Source organism: Pelodiscus sinensis, chromosome 1, assembly GCF_049634645.1.
Source record: "Pelodiscus sinensis isolate JC-2024 chromosome 1, ASM4963464v1, whole genome shotgun sequence".
Lineage (NCBI taxonomy): Eukaryota > Metazoa > Chordata > Testudines > Trionychidae > Pelodiscus > Pelodiscus sinensis.
The window spans coordinates 136933138-136959278 of record NC_134711.1 but is presented as its reverse complement, the minus strand read 5'-3'; the positions used below and the strand labels follow the sequence as shown (position 1 = coordinate 136959278).

Here is a 26141-nt window from a genome sequence, read left to right as displayed (position 1 = left end):
AAGGTATAGTGGTCACAGACCAAAGATCAAAGGAAGACCCAGAAAATAGTAGTTCAGAACACAGCAGGAGAATATGAAGAAGCAGGGATGACTGGTGGGGGATGACATGGGTGGAGGGGGCACTGGCCATATGACATCCCCCATCCCAGGGAAGGGCTGAACAACCCCTACACCCTGGGCCCCACCTCCCCCATCCAGTCTCTGACTCCTCCCCACCTCTTCCCCCAACTGATGCAGCCCGGAGAACTAGCAGGGCCAGGGGCCTGGCACCAGGAACAGCGGTCTCTTCTCCTCACCGGCAGTGGCATGGGAAGCAGAGCAATGTGGCAGCCCCAGCTCATTCTGCTCCCCTGGCTGTGTTGATCAGATTCTCACCGGTGAGTGTGGGGCCAGTCCCGCCCCTCCCAGGAGTGATACGCTGGGAGAGTAGAGAAAACCGGAGCCGCAATTAGTATGCTTCTTCCACTGCTGCCAGTGGGAAGGGGGGGGGGGGCAGTTGGACACCTGCTGCAGGCACCAAACCCCCAGCCCCTCTAATTCCCTCAGATACCCAGGGACTCTGGCCCTGCCAGCTGCTACCAAGCCCTTTATCCCTCCAGCCCATGGTGTTTGGGGGGGACATGTGCACCTTCGTTCCCTCTACACATCACCCCATGAAGAAATTTGATATCAGCATGAAAGATGAACACAAGAAGAACTCTTGGAGACAAAGACAAAAGCGACTGACCCTAACTGAGAGGACAAGGCAAAGAAGATCCATAGAGGCTGAAAATTTCCATTATGGTATGTAACTTGGGGAAAATCTCCTGTGTCGTTTTGGAATTCTGTGTGTCCAAATACTGTAAAAAAGAGAGAGAGAATATTTCCACACTTTGTTTCCCACACGGATAATGAAAGTCTATACAATGCCAGTAGGTAGTATAAACCAATTCATAAACATATCTCAGATATTATATTTAGATTTGATTACATCATCTCAAAAAGGACATAGATTAAAAAGTTTCAGAGAAAAGCAGCAAAATTAGGATGGTAAAAGCCATAGAAAGAAAGGTTTCCACATGAAGAGAAGTTTGGGGGAAAAAACAGGCAGTGATGTTTTAGAGATGAGATCTGTTATGACAGGAAACAAAATTTGGCTTGGATAAGCCAATAATGTTATTTGTTAATGGCAGAAATTGGAATAGCAGATTAGATGGCTATTAACTGAGCATTGACCAGGAATTAATGTTTATCTGTGATTGATACATCAGTTATAAAAATTAACATATCAATCGCAGGACATAGGGAGTTAAAGGGGAAAAGTTGCTATTAGAATGACTCTTGCCTCATGAGCTAAAAACTATAACTTCATGATAAATTTGACAGAGAGGAAGATGTGAGTGAAGAGACCGCATTTGTTAAGCATGTCTCTGGATAAACTCAGTGACTCCAGAGAATGTAGTGTGGAAAAATGTCCTTGAGTGAATGGAGGACGCCCAGATGGAAAAACACACTAGTCTCTCTCTAGACACTGGGTCTGGATGATGGGCCCATGGAACAGGCCATCAATCATTTACCTACAGTATGTTTGGGGCAGCCCCAGTAGATTTGCCATGTATTCCACAACTTTAGAATTAGAAGCTGGGAGGTAATGAGGACCCCCAATGCCAGCCACCCAACCGCTTTCATGAGGAATTGAGCACCTGGGAAGTTCAGTGCATTACAGGAAGAGGAACCACAAGTCCCTACTACGGTACCACATAGATTTGGGAAGTGAGGAGTGACTCCATCTCAGCAATAGACATGACAGTCCATATGCAACAATCACTTATAATCAAGCATCCTAACTTTCTTTCCTTCTAGGTATACTTGATCCTGCCTCAGCGTGGGGGGATGAACTAGATAACCTCTTGAGATCTCTTCCAACCCCACCTTTATATGATTTTTTCAACTCTCCCATCACCCTCAGAGAGCCCCCAACTCAACCCTGTGTCCTCCCTGCTAGTTCCCTCACTCTCACCAAGCCTTTCCTTCAAACATTTACTCCAAACTGAAACCCCTCCTTGCTATGGTACCCTAACCCAGGAGGCATCTGATTAGGAAGGAGATGGATTGCATGGTGTTCTTGGGTCCAGGCAAAGTTAGGAGGGTTTCTAAGTGGATCAGGGAAGGTGTGGGACCCTTACTGGATGAGGGAGGTAACCTAGTGACAGATGATGTGGGAAAAGCTGAAGTACTCGATGCTTTTTTTTGCTCCTGTTTTCACAGACAAGGTCAGCACCCAGACTGCTGCACTGGCCAACACAATATGGGAAAGAGGGGGCAGCCCTCCGTGGAGAAAGAACAGATTAAGAACTATTTAGAAAAGCTGGATGTACAGAAATTCATGGGGCCAAATCTAATGCACCTAAGAGTACTGAGAGAGTTGGCAGATGTCATTGTCCATTATATTTGAAAATTCATGGAGATCGGGAGAGATCTCAGATGAATGGAAAAAGGCAAATGTAGTGCCCATCATTTAAAAAGGGAAGAACAATCTAGGGAACTACAGACCAGTCAGCCTTACCTCAGTCCCCGGAAAAATCATGGAGGGATTCCTCAAGAAATCCATTCTGAAGCACTTGGAAGAAGGGAAAGTGATCAGGAATAGTCAACATGGATTCACCAAAGGAAAGTCATGCCTGACCAACCTGACTTCTATGACAAAATAACTGGCTCTGTGGACATGGGGAAGTCAGTGGATGTGATATACCTTGACTTTAGCAAAGCTTTTGATACGGTCTCCCACAGTATTCTTTCCAGCAAATTAAGGAAGTATGGATTGGATCAGTGGACTATAAGGTGGATAGAAAGTTGGCTAGATTGTCAGGCTTATCAGGTAGTGATCAACAGCTCAATGTGTGGTTGGTGGTTGGTTTCAAGCAGTGTGCCCCAAGGGTCACTTATGGGGCTGGTTTTATTCAATATCTTTATTTTATTAATGACCTGGATGAGGGGATGGATTGTACCCTCAGCAAGTTCACAGATACAGGCTGGGGACTGACTGGCTAAGCAGCAGTTCAGCAGAAAAGGACCTGGGGATTACAGTAGATGACAAACTGGATATGAGTCAATAATGTGCCCTTGTAGCAAAGAAAGCTAAAAGCAAATTAGCATAGGAGGAGCATTGCCAGCAGATTTGGAGAAGTGATTTCTCCCCCTTATTCGGCACTGGCGAGGCCACATCTGGAGTATTGTATCTAATTCTGGGACCCCATTACAGAAAGGAAGTACTAGGCGCATTGCAAAAAGTCCAGTGGAGGGCAACAAAAACTATTAGAGGGCTGGAGCACATGACTTAAGAAAAGAGGCTGAGGGAATTGGTCTTATTTAGTCTACAGAAGAGAAGAGTGAGGGGGGATTTGATAGGAGCCTTTAACTACCTGAAGGGGAATTCAAAAGAGGATGGAGAGAGGCTGTTCTCAGTGGCGACAGATGACAGAATAATAAACAATAGTCTCAAGTTGCAGTGGGAAGGTCTAGGTTGGATATTAGGAAAACCTATTTCCCTAGGAGGGTGGTGAAGCACTGGAATGGGTTACCTAGGGAAGTGGTGGAATCTCCATCCCTAGAAGTTTTTACGTCCCGGCTTGACAAAGCCCTGATTAGGATGATTTAGTTCAGCTGGTCTTGCTTTGGGCAGGGGATTGGACTTGATGACCTCCAATCCTATGATACCATGATTCTATGGTTCTATGATTATGGATAATCTACAGGCTAGGAGAATTGGTGACAGTTTCAGGCATTGGATAAAATGTCACATGAGACTTACATTCCAGGTAGGACAGATCAGGAAAGATTTGTCTCCTACATAGTAAGGTGTCCAGGGCATGGATTGTCTGGGTATATTGTTGGATGCTTTCTTCTTCTGAAATCATTGGTCATGGTTGTAAGAATTACACCTGGAGTCAAATAAATATTCATTCCAGACTTGTGACAGGAGTTATACTTTATAATCTTTTGTAACCCTGAATACCTAAGGTATCTAACACCAGGAAATAAATCAAACTCAAATATGATTTTTTGTAACCTATATTTTAAATAATCTTCTGTACCAAATGATTGGAAGATAGCTAATCAGAATGTTAGGAATAATTTTAAAAGGGATAGAACATCCATCCATGGTATATCCGCATCTTAAATACTGAAAGCAGATGTGGTCACCTCAAAAAAGATATATTGGCATTGGAAAAAGTTCAGAAAAGCACAACTAAAAATTGCTAGAATTTTGGAAGAGCTGCCATAATGGAAAGATTAAAAAGCCTGGGACTTTTCATTTTAGAAAAGAGGAGACTAAGGAGGAATGTGATAGAGGTCTATAAAATCATGACTGGCTTGGAAAAAGTGAATAAGGAAAAGATATTTACTTGTTCCCATAACACAAGAACTATGGGTCATCAAATGAAAATAATAGGCAGGAGGTTTAAGACATACAAAAGGAAGTTTTTCTTCCTGCAACTCATAGTCATCCTGTGGAACACCTTGCTAGAGGATGTTGTGAAGACCAAGACTATAACAGGGCTCAAAGAAGAACTAGATAAATTCATGGAGGATAGGACCATCAATGGCTATTAGCCAGGATTGGCAGGAATGGTCCCTAACTTCTGTTTGTCAGAAACTGGGAGTAGGTAACAGGGAATGGATCACTTGATGATGGCCTATTCTGTTCATTCGTTCCTTCTGGGGCATCTGGCATTGGCCACTGTCTGAGGTCAGGATACTGGGCTAGATGGAGCTTTGGTCTGATCCATTATGTCTGTTCTTATATTCTTATGTAAATCATAATTCTTATGTTATAAAAGTTTCAATTGTCCATCTAAGATCTAGAAACATTAGAAGTAACATATAACCAGTTGGACCCACAAACAGCAAAAGGCCAAAGACATCTTACTGAAACTGCTAATTTATGAAATTTACTTATTGAAACAAGTCAGTAAATATTTGCAAATGCTGAAAAGGGTCATAGATATTTGGGTAGGTTTGCAATTAATTTATGAGCAGAAACAAGGGCCAAATTTGTTTGATAATTTTATTTGCAATGATTAATTCACTAAGTTCCAGCAGTCAGTTAGCATGATGATGCATGAAGAAGAGCCAACCCACCAGGATTTTAAAGCTTATGTCATATGATGAAACTTCTAGGAATATGTACCAAAACTGGCAACCCTAACTGCAACTATTGAATTTTGATAAACTTAAAAAACAACAAAAGGTCTAGTAGCACTTTATAGACTAACAAAACATGTAGATGGAATCATGTGCTTTCGTGGGCACAGCCCACTTCTTCAGATGACAGGAGTTTTGAGTTTAGGATGTGCAGATTGGTGGCTCTATGGTTCCATCAGGAGCAAAAATATATTTGAGTCAGTGTAGTTGGCCCAGGTATAAGTCAGACACAGTGGTAGCAGATATGTTGAATAAGAAAGTGCCATTTTTAAACAGCTATCATTTTATGGACCTTAACCACACTTTGAAGACAAACATGATAAAACCATGAGCTGGTACTCTCATCACCCCACTAGAGGGCAGTAAATCACTTCTTGGTGCAGCAAAGAGAGGGGTTGCAAGGAATATGAACTGGTATGCCATATTGCAATCTGCCACCCCTGAGCTGTCATCTCATTGGGTCTTATAGCTATGTACGTCAGAGCAAGACACTTGGACTGGATACTTCCATAAATAACTTCAGTACAGTAGGGAGGCATGTTGGTGAGTCTGTAGTCAGTGTCTGTAACTCTGTGAGTCAGCCTGAACTAGGTTTGTAGAATACTAGACTGTGCGGTGCTCCCTACCACTATGGTGAGGCATTAAAATCAATACGGAATCAGGGAGAAGCCCCTACTAAGCCACCTTCAAATATAGAACTGTCTAGTATTATACTATGTTATTACTTCAGTGCTGACTCTGACATGGGTGCTCTCTATTGCATCACTAGCACTACCATTTGCAGCATCCCCAAAATACTAAAGAAACTAAAATACTGAAATACAATGAATAAAAATCATTTGCACCACAGCAATATGAAAATGTAAGGCTTATTAGAAGCTGCAGGGGGCTGATTACCTGGAGAATTTCTGGAGTCATATCTATGAAAGGAGAAAACAACCTATTCAATATCTTCCTATCTCAAACCCTATCCTCCCAAGCTCCCAGCCCAGGGAAAAGTTTGTCCTTACAATCTATTTTCCAGCACTTTGTCCAGTCTAGTTTTAAACAATTTAAGTAATGGCACTTGCCCCAACTAATTTAAGAAACTATTAATAGATTGTATATAATCACTGAGAAAAGGAGCTCGAAATGCTCTTACTTTTATCAGCATCAGGGAAATTAAACACCTGTGCATCCTATGAATCTCCCAAAGAGCTGATCTCTGAAATTGAACATTCATGGATAAAAACAATCTCCTACTCAAATTGGAAAGCACAAACACTTAACATTTGACTGCAATAAATATCAACCCTAGGAGAGCTGGGGTTTGGATTTTGTTTTGTTTGTTATTTTCTTTGTAAAATGTTTACCCTTTTCTCATGTTCCTAACTATTCTGTTGGCGTGACAGTTCAAAGCTTTTTTACAAAATTGATTTTTTTTAACTCTCAACAGACCTTAAGATTATTGTCTTAACTGCAGATAGACTAAGGTTTTTTTTTTTGTTTGTTTGTTTGTTTTTGCCTTACTCTGCAGCATGTGGCATGGATTACTTGCAGGTTTAAACTAAAAGAAAAGGGTGAATTCTCTGTAGCTTGAAGTCTTTAAACTATGAGTAGAGGATTTCAGTAACTGAGCCAGAGATTAGGGGCTTTTTCAAGAGTGAGTGTGTAAGGTTCTGTGGTCAGACTAGATGATCGTGATGGTTCCTTCTAACCTTAAAGTCTACAAGACTACTTTGGAATCTTGTAATTATAGCTTCATCAAATTCCTCTAGGATTTTCAATTGGATACAAGTTGCTTCTTCAAGTCCTAACCTAAACTGTTATGTATTTGGCATTGTTCAACTGCTGCCAGACTCCATGTCAGGATAGTTGCACTTTACTGGTGGTTGGTGAAGTGAATGATCTATGTGCATATACCACTCTTGGACCCCTCAAGATGAAATTTTGTAAATAAAGTATTATTAGCATGCTTGTCTTAGAATCTCTAAAAAAACTTTAAAAACAGCAAATAGTCCTGCAGCACCTTAGAGACTAACACAAAACTGTAGATGGTATCATGGTATCATGGGTACAACCCACTTCTTCATATGAATGGAGTTAAGGGATCTAGGTTGCAGGCTTTGTACACTACATTGTTTTGGTTTACTGCAATACATATTTTATGCTTTGAATATTTTTTACAGGAGCATAACGTGACTTGATGCTTAAATAAGCTGCTATAACTTGATTGAGGTACTATTGTGTTGTAACACTATCCTCTATCATGGTAAAAATTGCAGTGTAAATCAAAACCTGAAGAAATGATCTAAATAACTTATAGGCTGCACTTTCACTTGTTTTCTGAAGGTGGCACCATATCCCTGACTGTCTGAAACATTCCCTTGCTTATACAGTGCTCACTCTGGAAGGGCTCTCTCTCTCTCTCTCTCTCTCTCTCTCATGATTTGTGAAATAGCCACCATCTAAAAGGAAACTTGTAAGAGGTGTGAGATGGAATGTGCTGGTGATTTTGATCACAAACAAAATAAATCCTGTTTCAAGCAAGTTGAAGATGAAGGAGAAATTCAGAAAGGAGGGGAACAAGAGAATGTGAAAGAGGAAGTAAAAGAAAGAGGGCTCTAGAAAGTGGACAGAGCACAGGACTGGGAGCCAACAGCCCTAATCATGCTTTCTCCATACTCCATACTCTCAACCTGATCTAGGGCAAGTCACTTGACTTTACAGCACCCCAGTTTTTGCAAGTGCAGAATGGGTGTGACTATGCCACAGAGATGATGTGAATATTAGTCAAATGACTGCTCAGTGCTTTGAAGATGTAAAACCTGTTCTAAGTGCAAGGTATTGTTATGGAGACAAAGAGCCTCCTGTGTCTATCAGGTGAGTGGCATGGATTGGGGAGAAAAGTTAAAGTTACATCTAAGTAAACCACAAAAGAATGTAAATTTACCAAAATTAGAATCTATTCTATGCTTTCATCACAAGCAAGTTCTGCTAATACCATCAGTTACTACATGGTCTGTTCTGTGTTTAACAATGATCTAAGTTTCTTCAGGAGCTATAAGAGAGACTCTTGCAGCATATAGATCAGTGGTAACCAACCAGTAGATTGAGATCTACTGGTAGATCTTGGAGCCTCTGACAGGTGATCCTGACTGGTTTGGCCAAGAGGCGATCAAGCACAGCACTTTAGCTGCCCTTCCTCCCACTACTGCTGCACATCTCCTGCCCTTTGCCTTGGAGCTATTCCCCTCAGGAGCCTCTGCTTTCTGTTCCGGGCAGGGAAGGGAGATGAGGGGTGCTGATATCAGGGTGCCCCTCTTTCCTTCTTGTATCCTATCTCCACAGAGCAGAGAGGGGGCACAATAGAGCTTGGGATGGAGGGGGTTTGCTGGCTGCCTTTGGGAGTAGTGAAGGGCCAGGACAGGGGTGAGCCTGCCTTAGCCCCACTGCACCACCACCCAGAAGCCCCGTGAGGTAAGCAGGGCCCAGCTGGTGCCTACATCACAAAACCCTACCCCAGGCATGAACCCCTCCTGCACCCTAAGCCCTTGCCCTAGCCCTGAGCACCCCTGCATCCTAACACCCTCCCAGAGTCTGCACCTAGACCCTCCTCTGGCACCCCAACTGCCTGCCCCAGGCTTAGCTCAGAGCCCCTCTCACACTCCAAATCCCTTAATCCAAGACCAGAGCCTGTACCCCAACCCTCTGCCCCTGCCTGGGGAAAGTGAGGGAGGGTGGGAGAGGGAGGGAGGATGGAGTGAGTGTGGGCAGGGTCTCGGAGAAGGGGTGGGAGGGAGGCGGGGCAAGGGTATTTGAGTTTGAGGTAAATCTTGGATTGCTCTTGAATTCAAATAGTGATCTCGTGCTTAAAAAGGTTGGAGACCATTGATGTAGCTACACATAGCTTCTTCCGTAGATGAATAGCCTCCTTCCCTCTACAGGCCTGTACACAGGAATTTGTGTGGGGTAGTGGGTGTGAGCCATGGGAGGTGCTGGTGGCTGCCCCACCCTGCCCCGGCCTTGCTCCTGGAAGCGGGGAGGGGAGGAAAACAGCCCCAGACTTCCCTCAGCCGTCTGGCCAGAGCATGGGGGTGGGAGACTGGGGCAATGTGCTGCTTCTGCCTTCTCCCGGCCAGCTGGAGCACTGGGAAAGGGAGGCTGGGGCAACACAGTACCCATGCTCATGCTTACTCAGAGGAGCATGGAGGGGAGTGTTCACACCTGCCCTGCGTACTGGCCTGCTCTAGTAATATCCTCCATCATGCCCATTAGCTGCTCGTCACATTGCAGATTCTTGTAGGAAAATAAACCCTTTCCTCTTTGGAGTAATATTTGAAACATCTCTTCCCTCTTGCATTTCTTCCATACTCCTAGGGAGATGTATGGACAGTGAGTGAAAGGAGAAAGAGAGAAAGAGAGCTCTCATTCTGGCTTGGAACCAATCCTGCATTCCTTGGGCACTCAAAAATCCCACTGAAGTCAACAGGAATTTTGTGAGAAGAAGGAAAGCAGGGGTCAGAGGCATTTAGTGACAAAAGGAATCCATACCCTATAGTGAATGACTCATGTTAATTTAATTTGCATATGCTGGCATCAATGATATTTTTATTACAGTCAAGACAATAAAACTGCCTCCTCCATTGGCCTCAGTTCCTATCGGTGGTCAATATCCAGTGGCACAGGCTCTAGTATTCCTCTATCATGCTGCAAGCAGACATGATCCTGATGTTGTCTTATGACAACACTGAAATCGATTTTAAGAGACAAGGGTCCAATTTGCTCTAGGATAGTACCTGGCACTCAGGTTGGCTGTAGAGTATTCTAACTTGGGTATAGAATAGGCCCTTTGAGCCCAATAATTAGCCTCTCAATACCCCTGAGATTAAGGGAAATATTTTACTGCTGAGAAAACTAAGGCACAGCAAAGGGAAATGACTTGTGCAAGGTCTTCCGTGAGTCAGTGTCACAGTTAATAGTAAAAAGTAAAACTTTTGACTCCCAGTCCACTGATGTAAAGCTGCGTTTCCTCTCACTGGAATGGAAAACAGTGGGATTGATTAGCTCCTATAGTGCAACTCCACACATAGCAAGACTGGATGCACGAAAACAAGAATGGGAATAGCTGCTCAGTTAGTGCTCCATATGACTTATGAATAGGCTGCAATTGGTGGTGGTGACAGATGCACACCCTGTGTAGAAGACTGCAGAAGGACTGTTGTAACCATGGCAAGACAACATGGCTACGTCTACACTGGCACCCTTTTCCGGAAATGCTTAAAATGGAACAGTTTTCCGTTATAAGTATTTCCGGAAAAAGCGCGTCTACATTGGCAGGATGCTTTTCTGGAAAAGCACTTTTTCCGGAAAAGCGTCCGTGCCAATGTAGACGCCCTTTTCCGCAAAAAAGCCCCGATCGTCATTTTCGCGATCAGGGCTTTTTTGCGGAAAACACTACTGTGCTGTCTACACTGGCCCTTTTCTGGAACAGTTTTCCAGAAAAGGACTTTTGCCCGAACGGGAGCAGCATAGTTTTTCCGGAAAAACACTGACAATTTTACAGTAGATCGTCAGTGCTTTTGCGGAAATTCAAGGGGCCAGTGTAGACAGCTGGCAAGTTATTCCAGAAAAGCAGCTGATTTTCCGGAATAAGTGGCCAGTGTAGACACAGCCCTTTACTAAACAGCATGTTCTCAGTGGTCAGTGGGATTTTACAGTTCCTCTTAACTTGTAGCAGACGTGAGCAAAGGACCATTCTCTGGCCTTGTTGCAAGTATCTCTGTTTTTCATTTGCTTCTCGACAAAACAGTACCATCTCTACGGACTTACCTGTGCTGGTCCACTTGCTTACAAGGCCAGGATTGTTCTGGGTTTGCTGTACACAACACTGATTGTGCCTCCCACAAATGACAGAGGATCTGAATGTGTGCCAGCACACAATCACCATCCACTCTTGTCATTACAGCTTGCTCAGGGCATTGTGTTGTGTGCCACCTTGCCAGGACATCACTGTTATATTTGCTCTGCAGCCTATCTTCACCCATAAAGGCCTTCACAACTTTTTGTCTGGCAACCAGCGTTGGCCTCTACAATGTTCTTGCATGGTGTGGCCAGCTTCCATCTATTGTCCATGCTGCTAATTCGCCTTTACCACATCCACTGCTGTAATTAATAAAAATGCCCTCTTGCAATGTCTGGCTGTTGCATCTCACAATGCCCTCCAATGGCTGAGCCACAAAAAAAGGGATAAGAGATCTACAATTATTGTTGGAATTCTTATTTAGCTCAAGTGTGTTTGGAGCTGAATAATCAGCTCCGTGTGTGTGTGTGTGTGTGTGTGTGTGTGTGTGTGTGTGAGAGAGAGAGAGAGAGGGTATGTCTACACTACCCTCCTAGTTCGAACTAGGAGGGTAATGTATGCATACCGCACTTGCTAATGAAGCCCGGGATTTGAATTTCCCGGGCTTCATTAGCATAAGCGGGGAGCTGCCATTTTTAAATCCCCGCTGCTTCGAACCCCGTGCAGCGCGGCTACACGGGGCTCGAACTAGGTAGTTCGGACTAGGGTGCCTATTCCGAACTACCGGTACACCTCGTTTCACAAGGAGTAACGGTAGTTCGGAATAGGAACCTAGTCCGAACTACCTAGTTCGAGCCCCGTGTAGCCGCGCTGCACGGGGTTCGAACCAGCGGGGATTTAAAAATGTCGGCTCCCCGCTTATGCTAATGAAGCCCGGGAAATTCAAATCCCGGGCTTCATTAGCAAGTGCGGTATGCATACATTACCCCGCTAGTTCGAACTAGCGGGGTAGTGTAGACATACCCAGAGAGAGAGAGAGCGAGAGAGAGAGAATGACTGAGCTAGTAAGTGTTTCTAGTCTGCAGATGTTATATATCAGTGGTCCCCAATCTTTTGGGGCTGCCGGGCACCCAGGGGCGGGGACACCCATACGCCGCGTACCCGGTGCCAGCACCACCCATACGCCGCGTACCCGGTGCCAGCACCACCCATGCGCCGCACTCCCGGGGCCGGCGCCGCTCCTGTGCTGTACACCCAGGGATGGGGCTACTCATACGCCATGCGCCCAGGGCCGACGCCGCTCCTGTGCCACGTGCCCAGGAGCGGGGACGCCCATACGCTGCACGCCCGGGGCCGGCACAGCCCATGCGCCGTGCGCCCAGGTATGGGGCTGCCCATCTGCTATGTGCCCAGGGCCAGCGCCACGCCTCTGCTGCGTGCCCAGGGGCCGGCACCACCTATACGCTGTGTGCCTGGGGCTGGCACAGCCCTTGCGCCGTGCACCCGGGGGCGGGGCTGCCCATACGCTGCGCACCCAGGGGCCGGAACTGCCCATGCGCCACGTGCCCGGGGGTGGGGCTGGCCCCGATCACTTGGTGGGTGCACAGAAATGGCCCAGCGGGCACCTCATTGGGGACCACTGCTATATATGTTTTTATCTGCTTTCATCCATAGCTGCATTGTGGACTCACTGCATTGTGGACTCACTTTGAGCTGTGTGGAACAGCATTGGGAAGGAATGTATACTGCTATCTGTTACCTAGCCACATCACCTTTTGAAGAAACCACATCATCACACTCCACTGCCCGCCCTTCACTATGACCTTGGGCAGCACGACGGCACTGCTTATACAATTACATATCTTTTCCCTCCATTGCTCAAAAGGGACACATTTTCCCTACACAACACAGGGAAAACCCCCAGAGAGAAAGAGACAGAGAGAGAGAGACAGACAGAGACAGAGAAAGGGTCCTTTCCCATTTCTGGCTTGTGGTGGCTGTACAGTCATCATGGGGTTTAACTATTTAAATTGGAGGTGTAACATTTACACACTAGAGTCCTTCTGATTGTTAGCTTGCAGGTATGACAGCCCTCCCTCACCCCACAGAGAGAATGCCAGCTATGCAACAAGAGCCAGTAAACCCAACAGAGGGGGTGGAGAGAGCAACTCAACAAAATGGGGACTTATCTATCTATCTATCTTAGATATTTATAAGGTACCTCTCATATTGATATCTAAGAACCCTATCTAATTTCAGTCCTGGTTCACCTACCTCTCCCACTTTTCAGGAAAAGCAGGAGGGGTGTGCACTTTGATTTAATTATCCAAAGGCTACAGTCTCCCACCTCCAGCTCTCTCCAGGCCAGCATTAATCTCTGAGCCCTCACTGCAGTGAGTAATGAATGCTCCCTCCCCCCCAAAATTCAGAGATTAGTAAATTCCAAGACCAGAAGGGATCATTGTGATCATCTAGTCCAATGTCCTACTTTCAAGTAGGAATAAGGGATCTTCCAGAAAAGGGCTTATTTTCCGCAAGATCCCGTCTAGACTGGAGCTTTTCTCCTGCAAAACCCCGAGCCGGAAAAAAGCGGCAGCCATGTTCATGCAAATGCTGCGGGGGATATTTAAATCCCCCGCGGCATTTGCAATTCCGAAGTGTCTCATTAGCATCCCTTTTCTGGAAAGGGGTGCCAATGTAGACACAGCCATATTGTCTGATAGTCACTAGTTTATCAAGCAATCCAGATTTCTCTGTGTCAAGGACTTCTCAATATTTAACACTTCACCAATTCTTATGTCATATGCAGTTTCATCAGTGATGATTTTATGCTTCGCAGTTATTTTGGAATAAGCTATTCCAGAATAGTTATTCCTAAATAGCTTATTCCAAAATAGCACATCTACACTGCAGAGAAGCCTCAAAATTAGTCTGAGGCAGGCTTCCCTAAGGTAGATGTGCTATCTTGATTTAGAGCCCCAGGAGACACCGGGGGAGAATAAGTTAGAATGGCCTTGGTGAGGGGCTATTTCGAAATAGCAGCAGTGGAGCATCTACACAACCCTTATTTCAAAACAGCTATTTTGGAATAGGCGTTATTCCTCGTAGAATGAGGTTTACTGATTTCTGAATTAGCCATCTGTTACTTCAAAATTATTTTGATATAATGGAATGGCTGTGTAGATGTTCACATTGTTATTTCGAAATAACACTAGTTATCTCAAAATAACGGTACAGTGTAGACATACCTTTCTAGGTCAGTTAGACTGCAAGATTCAGCGAATCCTAGGAGTTAAGAGATCAGAAAGACATGTTAGGTCACCTGCATCAGCTCCTGCAGATGAATCCCTGTTCCTCCTTCCTTGGGTTATTTTGGTGATTCATTCACTTTCTTCCCCACAGCCTCCCTCTTTAGATTTTAGATTTCTGCTTCTGATGGTTCTGATTAATGTTCAATGCCAAGTCCTTCAAACTTTTCTCAGACAAAATCCCCACTGACTTGAATGGGAATATAGCCCAAGTAAAAACAAAGGGCCCAGTCCTGCTTCTACTGAAAAAAAAATGGCAAAACTCCCATTGTCTTTATGGATCAGGGTTTGACCCATAGTTTCTTTACTCTCAGGTAATAATCCGTACTCACCCAGCGTGGCTTCTGCTTATCAATATCCCAAGCTTAAACAGTCCCTTCATGTTTCTTTCCAACTGGTAATTTCACTCCCCTTCTAAATACATTTTATTGACAAAACAAGGCAGAGAGAGGAACTAAGAGAGAATGCAGAAATGAAAAGAAGAGGAAAAGGAAGAGGGAAAGTCCAGAGGCTCAAGTCTTTCCGTACAAATATCTTTAAACTCTTCTCTCACCTCTTAAAAGATTTGGAGATTGACATGATTGTGTTTGTGTGTGTTTGTGTGTGTGTGTGCGCGCGCGCGCGTCTGAGAGAGAGAGAGAGAGAGGGAGAGGTGGGGACTTGGGATGAGGCAGGCCAGCTCCTTAAACACAAGCTATGTCTCTGATGTGATTTGCAGAGAGGAGAGTTGGGAGGTGTGGCTTACTTTGCATTGCCTTCCTGGCAGCTAGTATCTTTCAGGACACACTCTCACATGCTCACAGAGCTAGGTGCTTCTCTGCCTGATCTGCGTAGCTCTCTGTCTATTCCCAGGTTTCACTGCTCAGATGCACCTCACCATAGGTGGCCGGGGTGGATAAGGAGGAAACATCTCTAAATCTTAGGTCTTAGAAATGAAAAAGACATAGTAGGAGTTGAAGACTTAGCTATTGTTCAGCAACTGTGCAGGGTCAGAGCACCTGAAGCATAGGATCCCAAGTGTCTGTCTCCATCAGACACTTTGGGGGTGAGTTATTTTGGAGAACAACTGGCTGCTCTTTTTGTCTTGTTTTATTCTGATGCGGGAGGTAGCCAGGATAGCCTACTATCCAGAGGGGTTACATTTTTCTTTCTAGAGAATGCATCTGAGCTAGCTTTGCACAGGACACTCTGGGCAGAGTGAATAAACAGTGAAAAGAGGTCAGCCCAGGGCCATTCAGTGAGTCTGCCTTAAATCTCTTTGGGTGAAGGCTGCTGGCTTCTGCTTTGGCATAGAAGGCTGCTCCAGCTGAAAAAAAGAAGGAGAAAGGAACAAGCAATGGGATTGCCTCTGCCTGGGAATAGGAAACCCTTTATCCAGCTCTGGAACAGGCTCCGCCACAAGTTACAGGGCAAAAAATCCTGGGTTCGTCGTCTGGATGAAATCCACATGCTGCAGCAGAAAAGGTACAGTGCCACTCACTTTCTTGCCATTCCTCCTACCCGTGCTCCTCTCTTTGTTGAAGCTTGTTTGTGTCCTTGTCCAGGCATTTCTGACTAACCTCCCCCGCCCCCCGGCCCTCTCTCTTTCATATTTTGTTTTTAAGGAGGAATATCTCTGGAGTTCACATTTTATCTCTGCTTGTTGGTGAGATGAGTTTAGTGGTTCTCAGTTTAGTCTGCATGAATGCACTGTATAGAACCTACTGCAGAACTGGGAACAATATGCAATTTCTAGAATAGCAGAGGATGTGGTAGACAGTGTTCCTTGTAAGTTGTGTGCTTGTGCAGCAACTCAGAAGAGATTCCAGTATGGCCCAATTGATTAGCAGAGCGCCCACTGCTAGATGTGTGCTTCTTCTGGTAGTGCAAATTCATACATGCCTCAGTGCACATAACAAAATTTATTCCAAATAGGATGGAAAAGATTAAAGAGAAAATCGGTTAAGACAGCGATGTATCGGCAGAATTGTGCACTAGAATAGCCAGGGTAGTGTCTGTAGGGCAGGATTGAAAGGACAACTGATTGGGGTTCACAAAGCTGTAATAACGGGGCTGTAGGATAGGTGTGGGGCCTTCTTACACATAACTGTGGGAAATGGAGCTTAAATAGGAGCTAGCCATTAGGTTGCTGAAAGTCAATATCAAGCTGCATGTAGGTACAAGAACTGAATGCGAGGATTTATTCATAGTGCCTGATACCCCCCGACCATTAGTACAATCTGTTCCTTGCTTTCTCAGGTACTGATTTCACTTGCTTAAAAATTTGCCGTTTATGCTTTTTCTCATGCTCCAATTCAGAAAGGTCATGTGGATATGGGAAGCATTTTTGTGCAAAACACCTTATGAAACATCAGCATGAAATGCATGTACTTCACTAATTGTGTGTATTCGTGCTTGTTTCAAAGGAATTGCTTCCTACTAAGGCCCTTTGTATTTCTTTTCTCTCTGAACACAACAGATCTAATTCATTGTTATCCTGTCCCTGCGCAGGCACTTGTGCCCCAGGGAATTAAAACACTATTGGATCAGATTCATGTTTTGCACCCACTAGGCAAAGGCAGAGGTGCAGAGCAGCAATGGGCCTGATCTTCCTCTCCAGGGTAACTTACAGGTGCTTGGAGCTTCTATCTGTATAGTGCCCATCACCGTAGTAAATATTGGATCTGGCCCTTTGCTGCAGTTTTGCTGCTTGCTGTATGCAGAGATGCAGGAGCATTTCAGCAATGGAGTGACGGGTGCACTGTGCATCTTGGTGCACTGTGCAGTTGTGAGATCTTTGGATAACAGACCTTACAGAGATGATAGTCTTTAGGCCAATATGTTTATACATTCACTTAGAAAGCTCTAGTATCTTTGGAGAGCTCATTTTTTATAATCACCTATTTAAGATCCCTTCATGCATAATTTCTGAATGTTCACAGAGATCCAAACTGACTTATCCCTTCCAAATGCACACATTGGATAGTTGTGATGGGATGTGGCCATTACTTCCTTTTTGATACCTGTTTATACAGCTAATGTAACTTTCAAAGCAATATAAGCAACTCTAGCATAGTCTTCAGAGGAAGTTCGGGTATGTCTACAATACAGCACTAATTCGAACTAACTTAGCTAACTTAGCTAATTCGAATTAGTGCATCTAGACTTAAAAACTAGTTTGAATTAGCGTTTTGCTAATTCGAACTAGCATGTCCACACTGAGTGGACCCTGAACTGAGGTTAAGGATGGCCGGAAGCAGTGCTGGCAGGGCATCAGAGTAGGACTTAGAGCGTGGAGCTGCTGTCTCAGGCTAGCCGAGGGCTGTGCTTAAAGGGACCCGACCTCCACCCCGGACACACAGTTCTCAGGGGTTCCTCGCTTGCAAAGCAGTCCTGGCTTGGATTGCCCTGAGTGCCCACACTGGGCACATCACAGCACTCGGCCATCAGCCCGGCTGCACTTGCCGCAGGCTGCCATCTAGAGGGGGGGGGTCAATCAAGGGGCTTCAGGAGAGCTTCCATCCCGAGAAGCCCACAGAGCCACCCCAGTCCTCCCCATCGGGGGCTCGTACCCCATTCCTCCCTCACCTCCTTCCACTTACCCCTGCCTAGCCCCCCTTCCTGATGTACAAAATAAAGGACACGTGTTCAAAAATAGAAACTCTCTTTATTGAACAAAACTCAGGGAAACTGGGAAAAGGAGGTGGGAGAGGGGAAGAGAGAGGGTGGGAGAGGGGAGGGCAACTAAAATGATGAGGGGTTTGGAACAGGTACCATATGAAGAGAGGCTAAAGAGACTGGGACTTCTCAGCTTAGAAAAGAGGAGACAGAGGGGGGATAGGATAGAGGTCTATAAAAGCATGAGTGGGGTGGAGAGGGTGCATGAAGAAAAGTTCTTCATTAGTTCTCATAATAGAAGGATTGGAGGACACCAAATGAAATGAATGGGTAACAGGCTTCAAACTAACAACAGAAAGTTCTTCTTCACAAAGCAAATAGTCAACCTGTGGAACTCCTTGCTGCAGAAGGCTGTGAAGGCTACAACTAGAACAGAGTTTAAAGAGAAGTGAGATAAAGTGATGGAGGTTGGGTCCATGGAGTGGTATTAGCCAGGGGGTAGGAGTGGTGTCCCTGCGCAAGGTTTGTGGAAGGCTGGAGAGGGATGGCACGAGACAAATAGCTTGGTCACTGTCTTTGGTCCATCCCCTCCAGGGTCCCTAGGGTTGGCCGCTGTCGACAGACAGGCTACTGGGCTAGATGGACCTTTGGTCTGACCCAGTACGGCCATTCTAAGCTCAGGGCTCAGGGTCGGGGGTCTCACTGGACTACCTTGATTTTCATGGAAACCTGCTCCCGGGTGGCAAGGCTGGCAGCTATCCTGCCCTAGACGGCCACTTTCCTGTGCCTAGTGCGGAGGTCTTGGATGAGGTCCACGATCTCCGCACTAGACCAGGTGGGCGCCCGCCTCTCGCGGACCTGGGCAGGCTCCCGGGAGCCGCCAGCCTGGTCCCGAGAAGAGGCGGAGGGCTGGGTGGCAGCGGGTGGCTGGCTCATCCCGTGCCAGGTGCAGGGTCTGCTGGCTGGGTGCTGGCAGGCTTGCACCTGGCACGGGCACCATAGCCAGCCCTTTAAGGGCTCCAGGGACGGGAGGGGGGCAGACGAGTTTCCCTGGTGGTGCCCACAGTGGCCACCAGGGAAAGCTGGGGAAGGCTCGGCTCCCACTAGTTCAAATTAAGTGGCTACACACCCCTTAATTCGAACTAGCTAATTCGAACTAGGCGTTAGTCCTCGTAGAATGAGGTTTACCTAGTTCGAATTAAGCGCTCCGCTAGTTCGAATTAAGTTCAAACTAGCGGAGCGCTAGTGCAGCGCCTATCAAAGTTAATTCGAACTAACGTCTGTTAGTTCGAATTAACTTTGTAGTGTAGACATACCCTTATACTGACATAGCTATACCACTAGATTTCTTTCAGTCACTTTCTTCATGGAGAGAAACCCTAAATCTCATCTTAAAAACTTTATTCTCTCACAATAGTGGTAGTAATAGTAGTAGTGTGTGTTGGACCTCTCTGGTTCGGCACCCTTGGGACCTGACTGGTTCTGAACCAAAGAATTTGCCAAACCATGGGAGGTCAGTATGGTCAAGCAGCATTACCAACACTTCCACTGTTTACTGAGCTCTTAGAGACATGTAGGGGTAAATTAGAGCTAAATAACAGCACAGAACACTGAGAGCCAGAACTGGTGGCTGTAAACAAACTTTATGGTACTGAAAGTCAGACTAAAAGTCCTGACTCTTGGCCACACCCCTGATAAGTAGACATCCAGCTAACTAAAATCATGTTAGCCAGACCATGGATGTTGCTGGACCAGAAAGTGCTGGACTAGAGAGGTTTAATCTGTAGTAAAATAGCACCTGGGAGCCCTGGTGAGAGAGCAAGACCACACTACTAAGCACTGTGTAATCACAGAACAAAAAGGTAGCCCTTAGAGAGAGCTTAATCTCCTAGCTGCTGAATAAAGTACCACTGAATTTGATCAAGTCTTTAATATAAAATATTACATTGAGGTAATATTACAGAAGAGAGAGAAATGTGCTTAAAGGTAGAAAAGTTTCAAATTATATTGGGATGTGGAAATTACCGCACAGAAATAGGGAAAGATCCTTCTCCCCTACTCCTCATATATCGTCTTACCTATTCTTTTCAATAAAAGCGCTATCTAGTGCAACTTATAGGGTGTATTTCTATTATCTTTTTCTTGCCAAATTCATCTAGTCCCTTTCTTTGGGGAGAGGGAGGGAATGTTTTACAAGGACATGGAGACTGCTTTTTTGTAATTCATGTACAGACAGAAATTAAGGCAATCCATGGAAATCTTCTGATTTGGTGACTTACTCATTGAACGGTCCCTAGAAAAACCTCCTGTGCTCCAAATATTTGGGGAAAAATTAGTGTAAGTTAGTGAGGCTTGCACTGCATTTGAGTAATTTTGTTTTTGTAGTGTTGGTGATTAGATACTATCCCCGACCAGTCTTCATGAACTTGTTCTACCACTACATTAGAGAACACATACTAGATGGACCATAATATTCTCTTTTGCTTTGCACTCCAAACTATTCTATTATAATCAGTGCTGAAAGTAGTGCAGAATTAGGCTCTGAATTTGTCGGTCTAGTCTGCAATCTTATCTCTGATAGCTAATTTTATAATTTGCTTTCCTGTGAAATAGTTATCTGAAGGGACAAGAAGAGAATTTCTTCCTAATCTTTTCCAGTTGACAAAGCAGGAGGATTGATAGCTGTAGTAATTTCTCATGTGCGTCCGTCCTTCTTTGAATCTTACTAAGTTATTTCCACAGCTTAATCTTGCCTTATATAACAGGGCCCACAGGGGTATCAGAGTGTAGCAAACATGACAGCATTTCACACTGAGTCAGAAGGGTCTTTGAGTTCACTTTTCCTCTCCCCTGCCATTCCTTTACTGCCAAGCAGCATTTTCTTTCCTGCACAGCGTGCAACTGGGCATTGGATGCTGGGAACTTGGCAGCTTACATTCATGTGTCTACTTTGTCAGGTTATCTGTGGAAGTGAACTCTGAAATTTGCATAGGATGTAGATGCAACTTATAAAAAAGCAAGTATAAAGGAGATATGCAAGAATGCAGCAATTACCAGCCCATCATGTTAATGAGTCACACTGTGAAAGGGCTGGAAAGAATTATGGAGAATGGGGAGGGAGGGAGCAAGAGCATCAGGTATGAAACAAACCATTCAGATTTCTGCCAAGAAGGTCAGTAATGGAGGCAGTGTTTGCATCCTGAATACTGCAAGAGGCAGAGGGGGAGAAACACATGGAACTGTTTCAGTATTTAATAGAAGGCTTAAGAGTTCTTAGAAAATCATTCTGGTGGTGCCTGCAGTTATACAATATGCCAAAAACATGTTCAGACTGTCACAGGCATATCTGAGGATAGCACAACACTAGTGAGAAGCAGCTGTAGTTGTAGTGAATCAAAATTACTCAATTGCAGTGCAAGCCTCACTGTGAGGGTACATCTGGATCAAAGGTATGTCTGAAATCCTATTTGCAAAAGCGACAAGGAGTCCTGTGGCATCTTATAGACTAACATATTTATTGGAGCATAAGCTTCTATGGGCAAAGACCCACTTTGTCAGATGCATGTAGTGGAAATTCTAGCAGCAGATATAAATATACAGACATAAGAAAGGAGTACCAATCAAGAGTAAGGCTAGAGATAAGGAGGTCAATTCAGTCAGGGAGGATGAGGCCCACTTCTAGCAGCTGATGTGGAGGTGTGAACACCAAGAGAGGAGAAACTTCTTTTGTAGTTGGCTAGCCATTCACAGTCTTTGTTTAATCCTAAAATGATGCTGTCAAATTTGCAGATGAACTGTAACTCAGCAGTTTCTCTTTGGAGTCTGGTCTTGAAGTTTTTTTGTTGCAGGATGGCTACCTTTAAATCTGCTACTGTGTGTCCAGGAAGATTGAAGTGTTCTCCTACAGGTTTTTGTATGTTACCATTCCTGATATCTGATTTGTGTCCGTTTATTCTTTTATGTAGGCACTGTCCAGTTTGGTCGATGTATATAGCAGAGGGGCATTGCTGGCACATGATGGCATATATTACATTGGTAGATGTGCAGGTGAAAGAACCCATGATGGTGTGGCTGATCTGGTTAGGTCCTGTGATGGTGCCATTGGTGTAAATATGTGGGCAGAGTTGGCACCAAGGTTTGTTGCAGGGATTGGTTCCTGAGTTAGAGTTACTGTAGTGCTGGTGAGAATTTACTTCAGGTTGGTGGGTTGTCTGTGGCCTGTGAAAGTGAGGGATCATTATCCAGGATGGGTTGTAGATCACTGATGATGTGTTGGAGAGGTTTTAGCTGAGGACTGTAGGTGACGGCCAGTGGTGTTCTGGTGCTCTGTCAATGGAGGGAATCATTAGGAATTCTCTATGATAACACTATGTCAAGTAAACTAAAAAGCAAAGTGTAGGACCATGATTAAGTCAACCATGATGTACTGGTCAGGGTGCTGTCCAGTGAAAAAGAATGAACACCAACAACTTCACACACCCAAAATGACAATGTGTAGCAAGGTCATCCATAGGATTTATGGGGCCCTGTGCAGTACTGTTAAACTGGTGCTGCCCCTATGCCCATAGGCAGCTGGAGCAGGAAGGGTGGTGATTTTTTAGAAATGTGATTTTATAATCTTCAGCAACACACTAGTGAAATATTTTTAAAACAGATGTTAAAGTAAGGTCCTGTAGACTAACTCAGTAAAGTCAGAAGCTGACAGGTATTAGCAATGGCCTGTTAAATGGCTTCATTGCCACTAAAATGGCTTTCACAGGTTCAGTGTTCTGCTAATAGGTCTGGCAGGCTTTTTCACTTTTACACTAGTTAGATCCTCTTTGAGGCTACGTCTATACTGTAGCCTTCTTGTGGAAAAGCATATGCAAATGAAGCACGGCGTGGAATATTGCCGTGTTTCATTTGCATAAGTAATGAGCAGCCATTTTTGCGCAAGAGGCTTTTGGGTAAAAATGAGCTGTGTAGACAGCTCCTTTTTGTGCAAAAAAACTCTCTTGCACAAGAGGAAGAATGGGTCTTTAGCAAAAATGGGGGCATGAGGCAACCCAGCCTCCCCCCCCCCATCAAGTTTTGCTGCCCCGCTCAGTTCCTTTTTTGCTTAACAAGTTTTGCTGCTATTTTGGGGGGGGGGAAGGCCGTGAGGGTTTTTCAAAAATCAAAAGGGGGGCCGTGATGCCAAAAAGTTTGGGAACCACTGCCCTAAATTATCTTGTGCTTTATCCAACTGCTTATTCTGTGCATGGGTAAGGATGGCTCTGATGATGAGTGGACAGCAGACAAAATGAGTGCTGATAGTCTATGCAATAAAACCATATGAGCCATAATGCAGATGAAAAACAATGCTGAGGGATATCAATTGAGACAGTTGTGTCATGTGAAAGAATGAAATCTGAGATATGTTGGCCAGAGGGTACAAGAACCAGTAGTCATGGGATGAGGGAGACTTAGAAAAAGGTGGTTTGAAATGCTGAAGGAGGACATGAAGAAGCCTGATTTCAGCTTAGAAGAAGCCCTTGACAAGAATTTTTGGAGATGAAGAACAAGAGTTTCCAACACCAAAGCAAAAAGGCAAAAAAGGCGAACTGAGAAAAAGCATCTTTTAGCCTGATTGTTGAGATCTAGGAGCTAAAAATAATTCAGATAAAAATAATACTTGTACCTCATGGGACATTGAAAGGCTGAATTAATTAATTTATATTAAAAGATTTGAGATCATAAATTAAAAAGCACACCAGAAATTAAAGATATAATTATAATTGCACATAAATGGCTTGGGGTGTTATAAAGATGCTGTTGCCATGAGTTTTCAGACAATCTATATAACTTGCAGAAAGACATGCAGGTCATTCTGAAGTAGTCACAATAAGAAGTTTATACCTCTCTACACCCTCATATGGTAATGATTTATATTTGCCTTAATTTATTGGCAGGTTGGTTATATGGCTCTTTATTCTCAGTCTGTTCAAGGGGGGTGGCAATCTAAGGGAAATCACACACCTGCAGGATCTTGGTACAGTATAGCAGCAGTATTTACTCAATCTTAGCTGACTTTCTCTAGGGTAAGTAATAAACTTATACAGGATGTCTGGAATTTGCATATAGAATCAGTGCTATAAGAGACTTCCACTATACACAAAACCAATACAAATAAAGAAAACTTGGATATAAAGTGCACACTACAGCTATGTCTTCACTGCATGATTATTTTGAAATAAGCTGTTCCGGAAGAAATACTCCAAAATAGCTTATTTTGAAATAGCACATCTACACTACAGGGAAGCCAGGAAATTAATCAGAGGCAGACTCCCCTTATGAGGATGCGCAACCTCCATTTAGAGCTCCAGGAAGCACTGGGGAGTAATTACTTTGAATGGCCCTGGGGAGGAGCTATTTCAAAATAGCAGCAGTGGAGCATCCACAGTACTGCTATTCTGAATAGCTATTTCGGAAGAGATGTTATTCCTCATGGAATGAGGTTTACAAATGCTGAAATAAGCCACCTGTTATTTTGAAATAACAGGCTAGCTGTGTAGATGCTCAAACCCTGCTGTGTAGATGTACCCTAAGAGTTAGAGCAAGTGTGGACCGGTAACCAGAACTCCTAGGTTCTTTGTCTATTAGTCCTACTGACTCACTATGTGGCTTTGGCTGGGAAAATCATTTCACCTCTGCATGCCTCTTCTGTACCATATGAACAGTAATGCCTATTGTACTTCATGGGACAGTGTAAGGGCTAATTAATTAATCTGTGTAAAATACTTTGAGATCATCTTGAGGAATTAAAGGTATTATTATAATTACATGTAAATAGCATGGGGGAGTTATAAAGATTCTGTTGCTTTGAGTTTTGGGACAACCTACCTAACTTAAAGAGAGCTATGCGGGTCATTCTGAAGTATTGCCAATAAACAGTTTATATCCCTCCCACCATCATGTATCTTGGTAATGCCACATATTTGCCTTAGTGTATGCGTGGCGGGAAGGGGTTATTTGACTATTTACTCTCATCCATACAGTTTTTTTCCAGTTGAACTACTTTAATTATTAAGTACTCAGTGTCATAGCTGTATAAAATAAACTCATCCTGATGTCATGAGATTGGATGGTTTAAGATTTGTGAAGAACTACATAGAGTCTTTTGCCTCTAATCAATGGATCCAATATGCCCTAGTCTGGTGGTAATGACAGTAATAATATTTTTCATCTGTAGAGCTCAGTGCAATTTACAAAGGAAGTTGGTAACATTTTAGAGATTGTTTTTCCATTGGCCACAGTGAAGTGATCAGAGACTTGAAAGCTAAATGTGCCATTGAGATACAGTTTGGCTATGTCTAGACTGAAGGCTTCTTCTGGAAGGAGCTTTTCTGGAAGAGATCTTCTGAAAAAACTTCTTCCGAAAGAGAGTATCTACACAGCAAAAGCACATTGAAAAAGTGATCTTGCATTTAAGCTGTGATTGTTATGGACAGAGTGGCCACCAGGGCACCTGTGCTTTTTCCTCTTCCCTCTTCCCCATCCACACATGCCTTTTTCCAAAAGAGCTCTTTTGGAAAAAGCCTTCTTCCTTGTAGAAAAAGGTTTACCGCTGTCGGAAAAACCCCTCTGTTCTTTCGATTTTTATTTTGAAAGAACAAGATTGCAGTGTGGACGTAAGTGAAGTTTTTTCAGAAAAAACGCCATTTTTCTGGGAAAAAAAACCAACCTCTGTAGTGTAGACATACCCTTACATGCTTATCTTTAGGGCATTAGAGCTCCATTCCCTGAGTCCTGGTATCTGGCTGATACCTTGTTTCACTCACATTCCCATCTCTCTGTATTCTTTCTTTCTTTCTTTGGTGAATAGCTTATTTTGAATTATGGGTGCAGTATAGACACACCCTAAGTGACTTTGATGTTCCAAGATGCTGGGAAGCAACATTCACTGGTCAGTGGGGGTGCAGCTACACTGCACCTTTAGCTCGAAATAAGCTATGCAATTTGAGGTAGGCAAATTGTGTGGCTTATTTTGAGGTAATTTCGATATAGAGAGTTATTCTGAAACATCCCTTAATCCTTGTGGAACGAGGTTTACAGGGACGTCGGAATAGTGCGCCCATTATTTGAAAGCTATTTCGAAATAACAGGCATCCTGTCAAGATGTGGAATAGCTATTTTGGGATACCGGATGTATCCCAAAATAACGCTGCTGTCTAGACACAATGTGGGGAGTTTTAGGGGTGCCACATCTGGGAACATTTTTAAAATCTAAATATGGACTGAGGAGCTTAGCA

General features: G+C 44.2%; 1 protein-coding gene and 1 long non-coding RNA gene across 2 annotated transcripts in view; one reads left to right on the top strand and one right to left on the bottom strand.

The window, feature by feature from the left end:
• Positions 1-307: 307 nt before the first annotated feature.
• Positions 308-14897, bottom strand: LOC106732319 (uncharacterized). The gene is made up of 4 exons (XR_012896737.1): positions 14828-14897; positions 14215-14251; positions 728-839; positions 308-418 (listed from the first exon to the last, which is right to left on the bottom strand). It is a non-coding gene; the product is annotated as an uncharacterized LOC106732319 (long non-coding RNA).
• Positions 14898-15068: 171 nt separating this feature from the next.
• The window catches only part of LOC102447214 (transient receptor potential cation channel subfamily V member 6), a 46348-nt gene continuing 35275 nt past the window's right edge, over positions 15069-26141 (top strand). Inside the window, exon 1 of the mRNA XM_006111851.3 lies at positions 15069-15738. Within this exon, the coding sequence (XP_006111913.1) occupies positions 15611-15738 (128 nt within the window). The 5' untranslated portion in view covers positions 15069-15610. The remainder of the gene's footprint in view (positions 15739-26141) is intronic.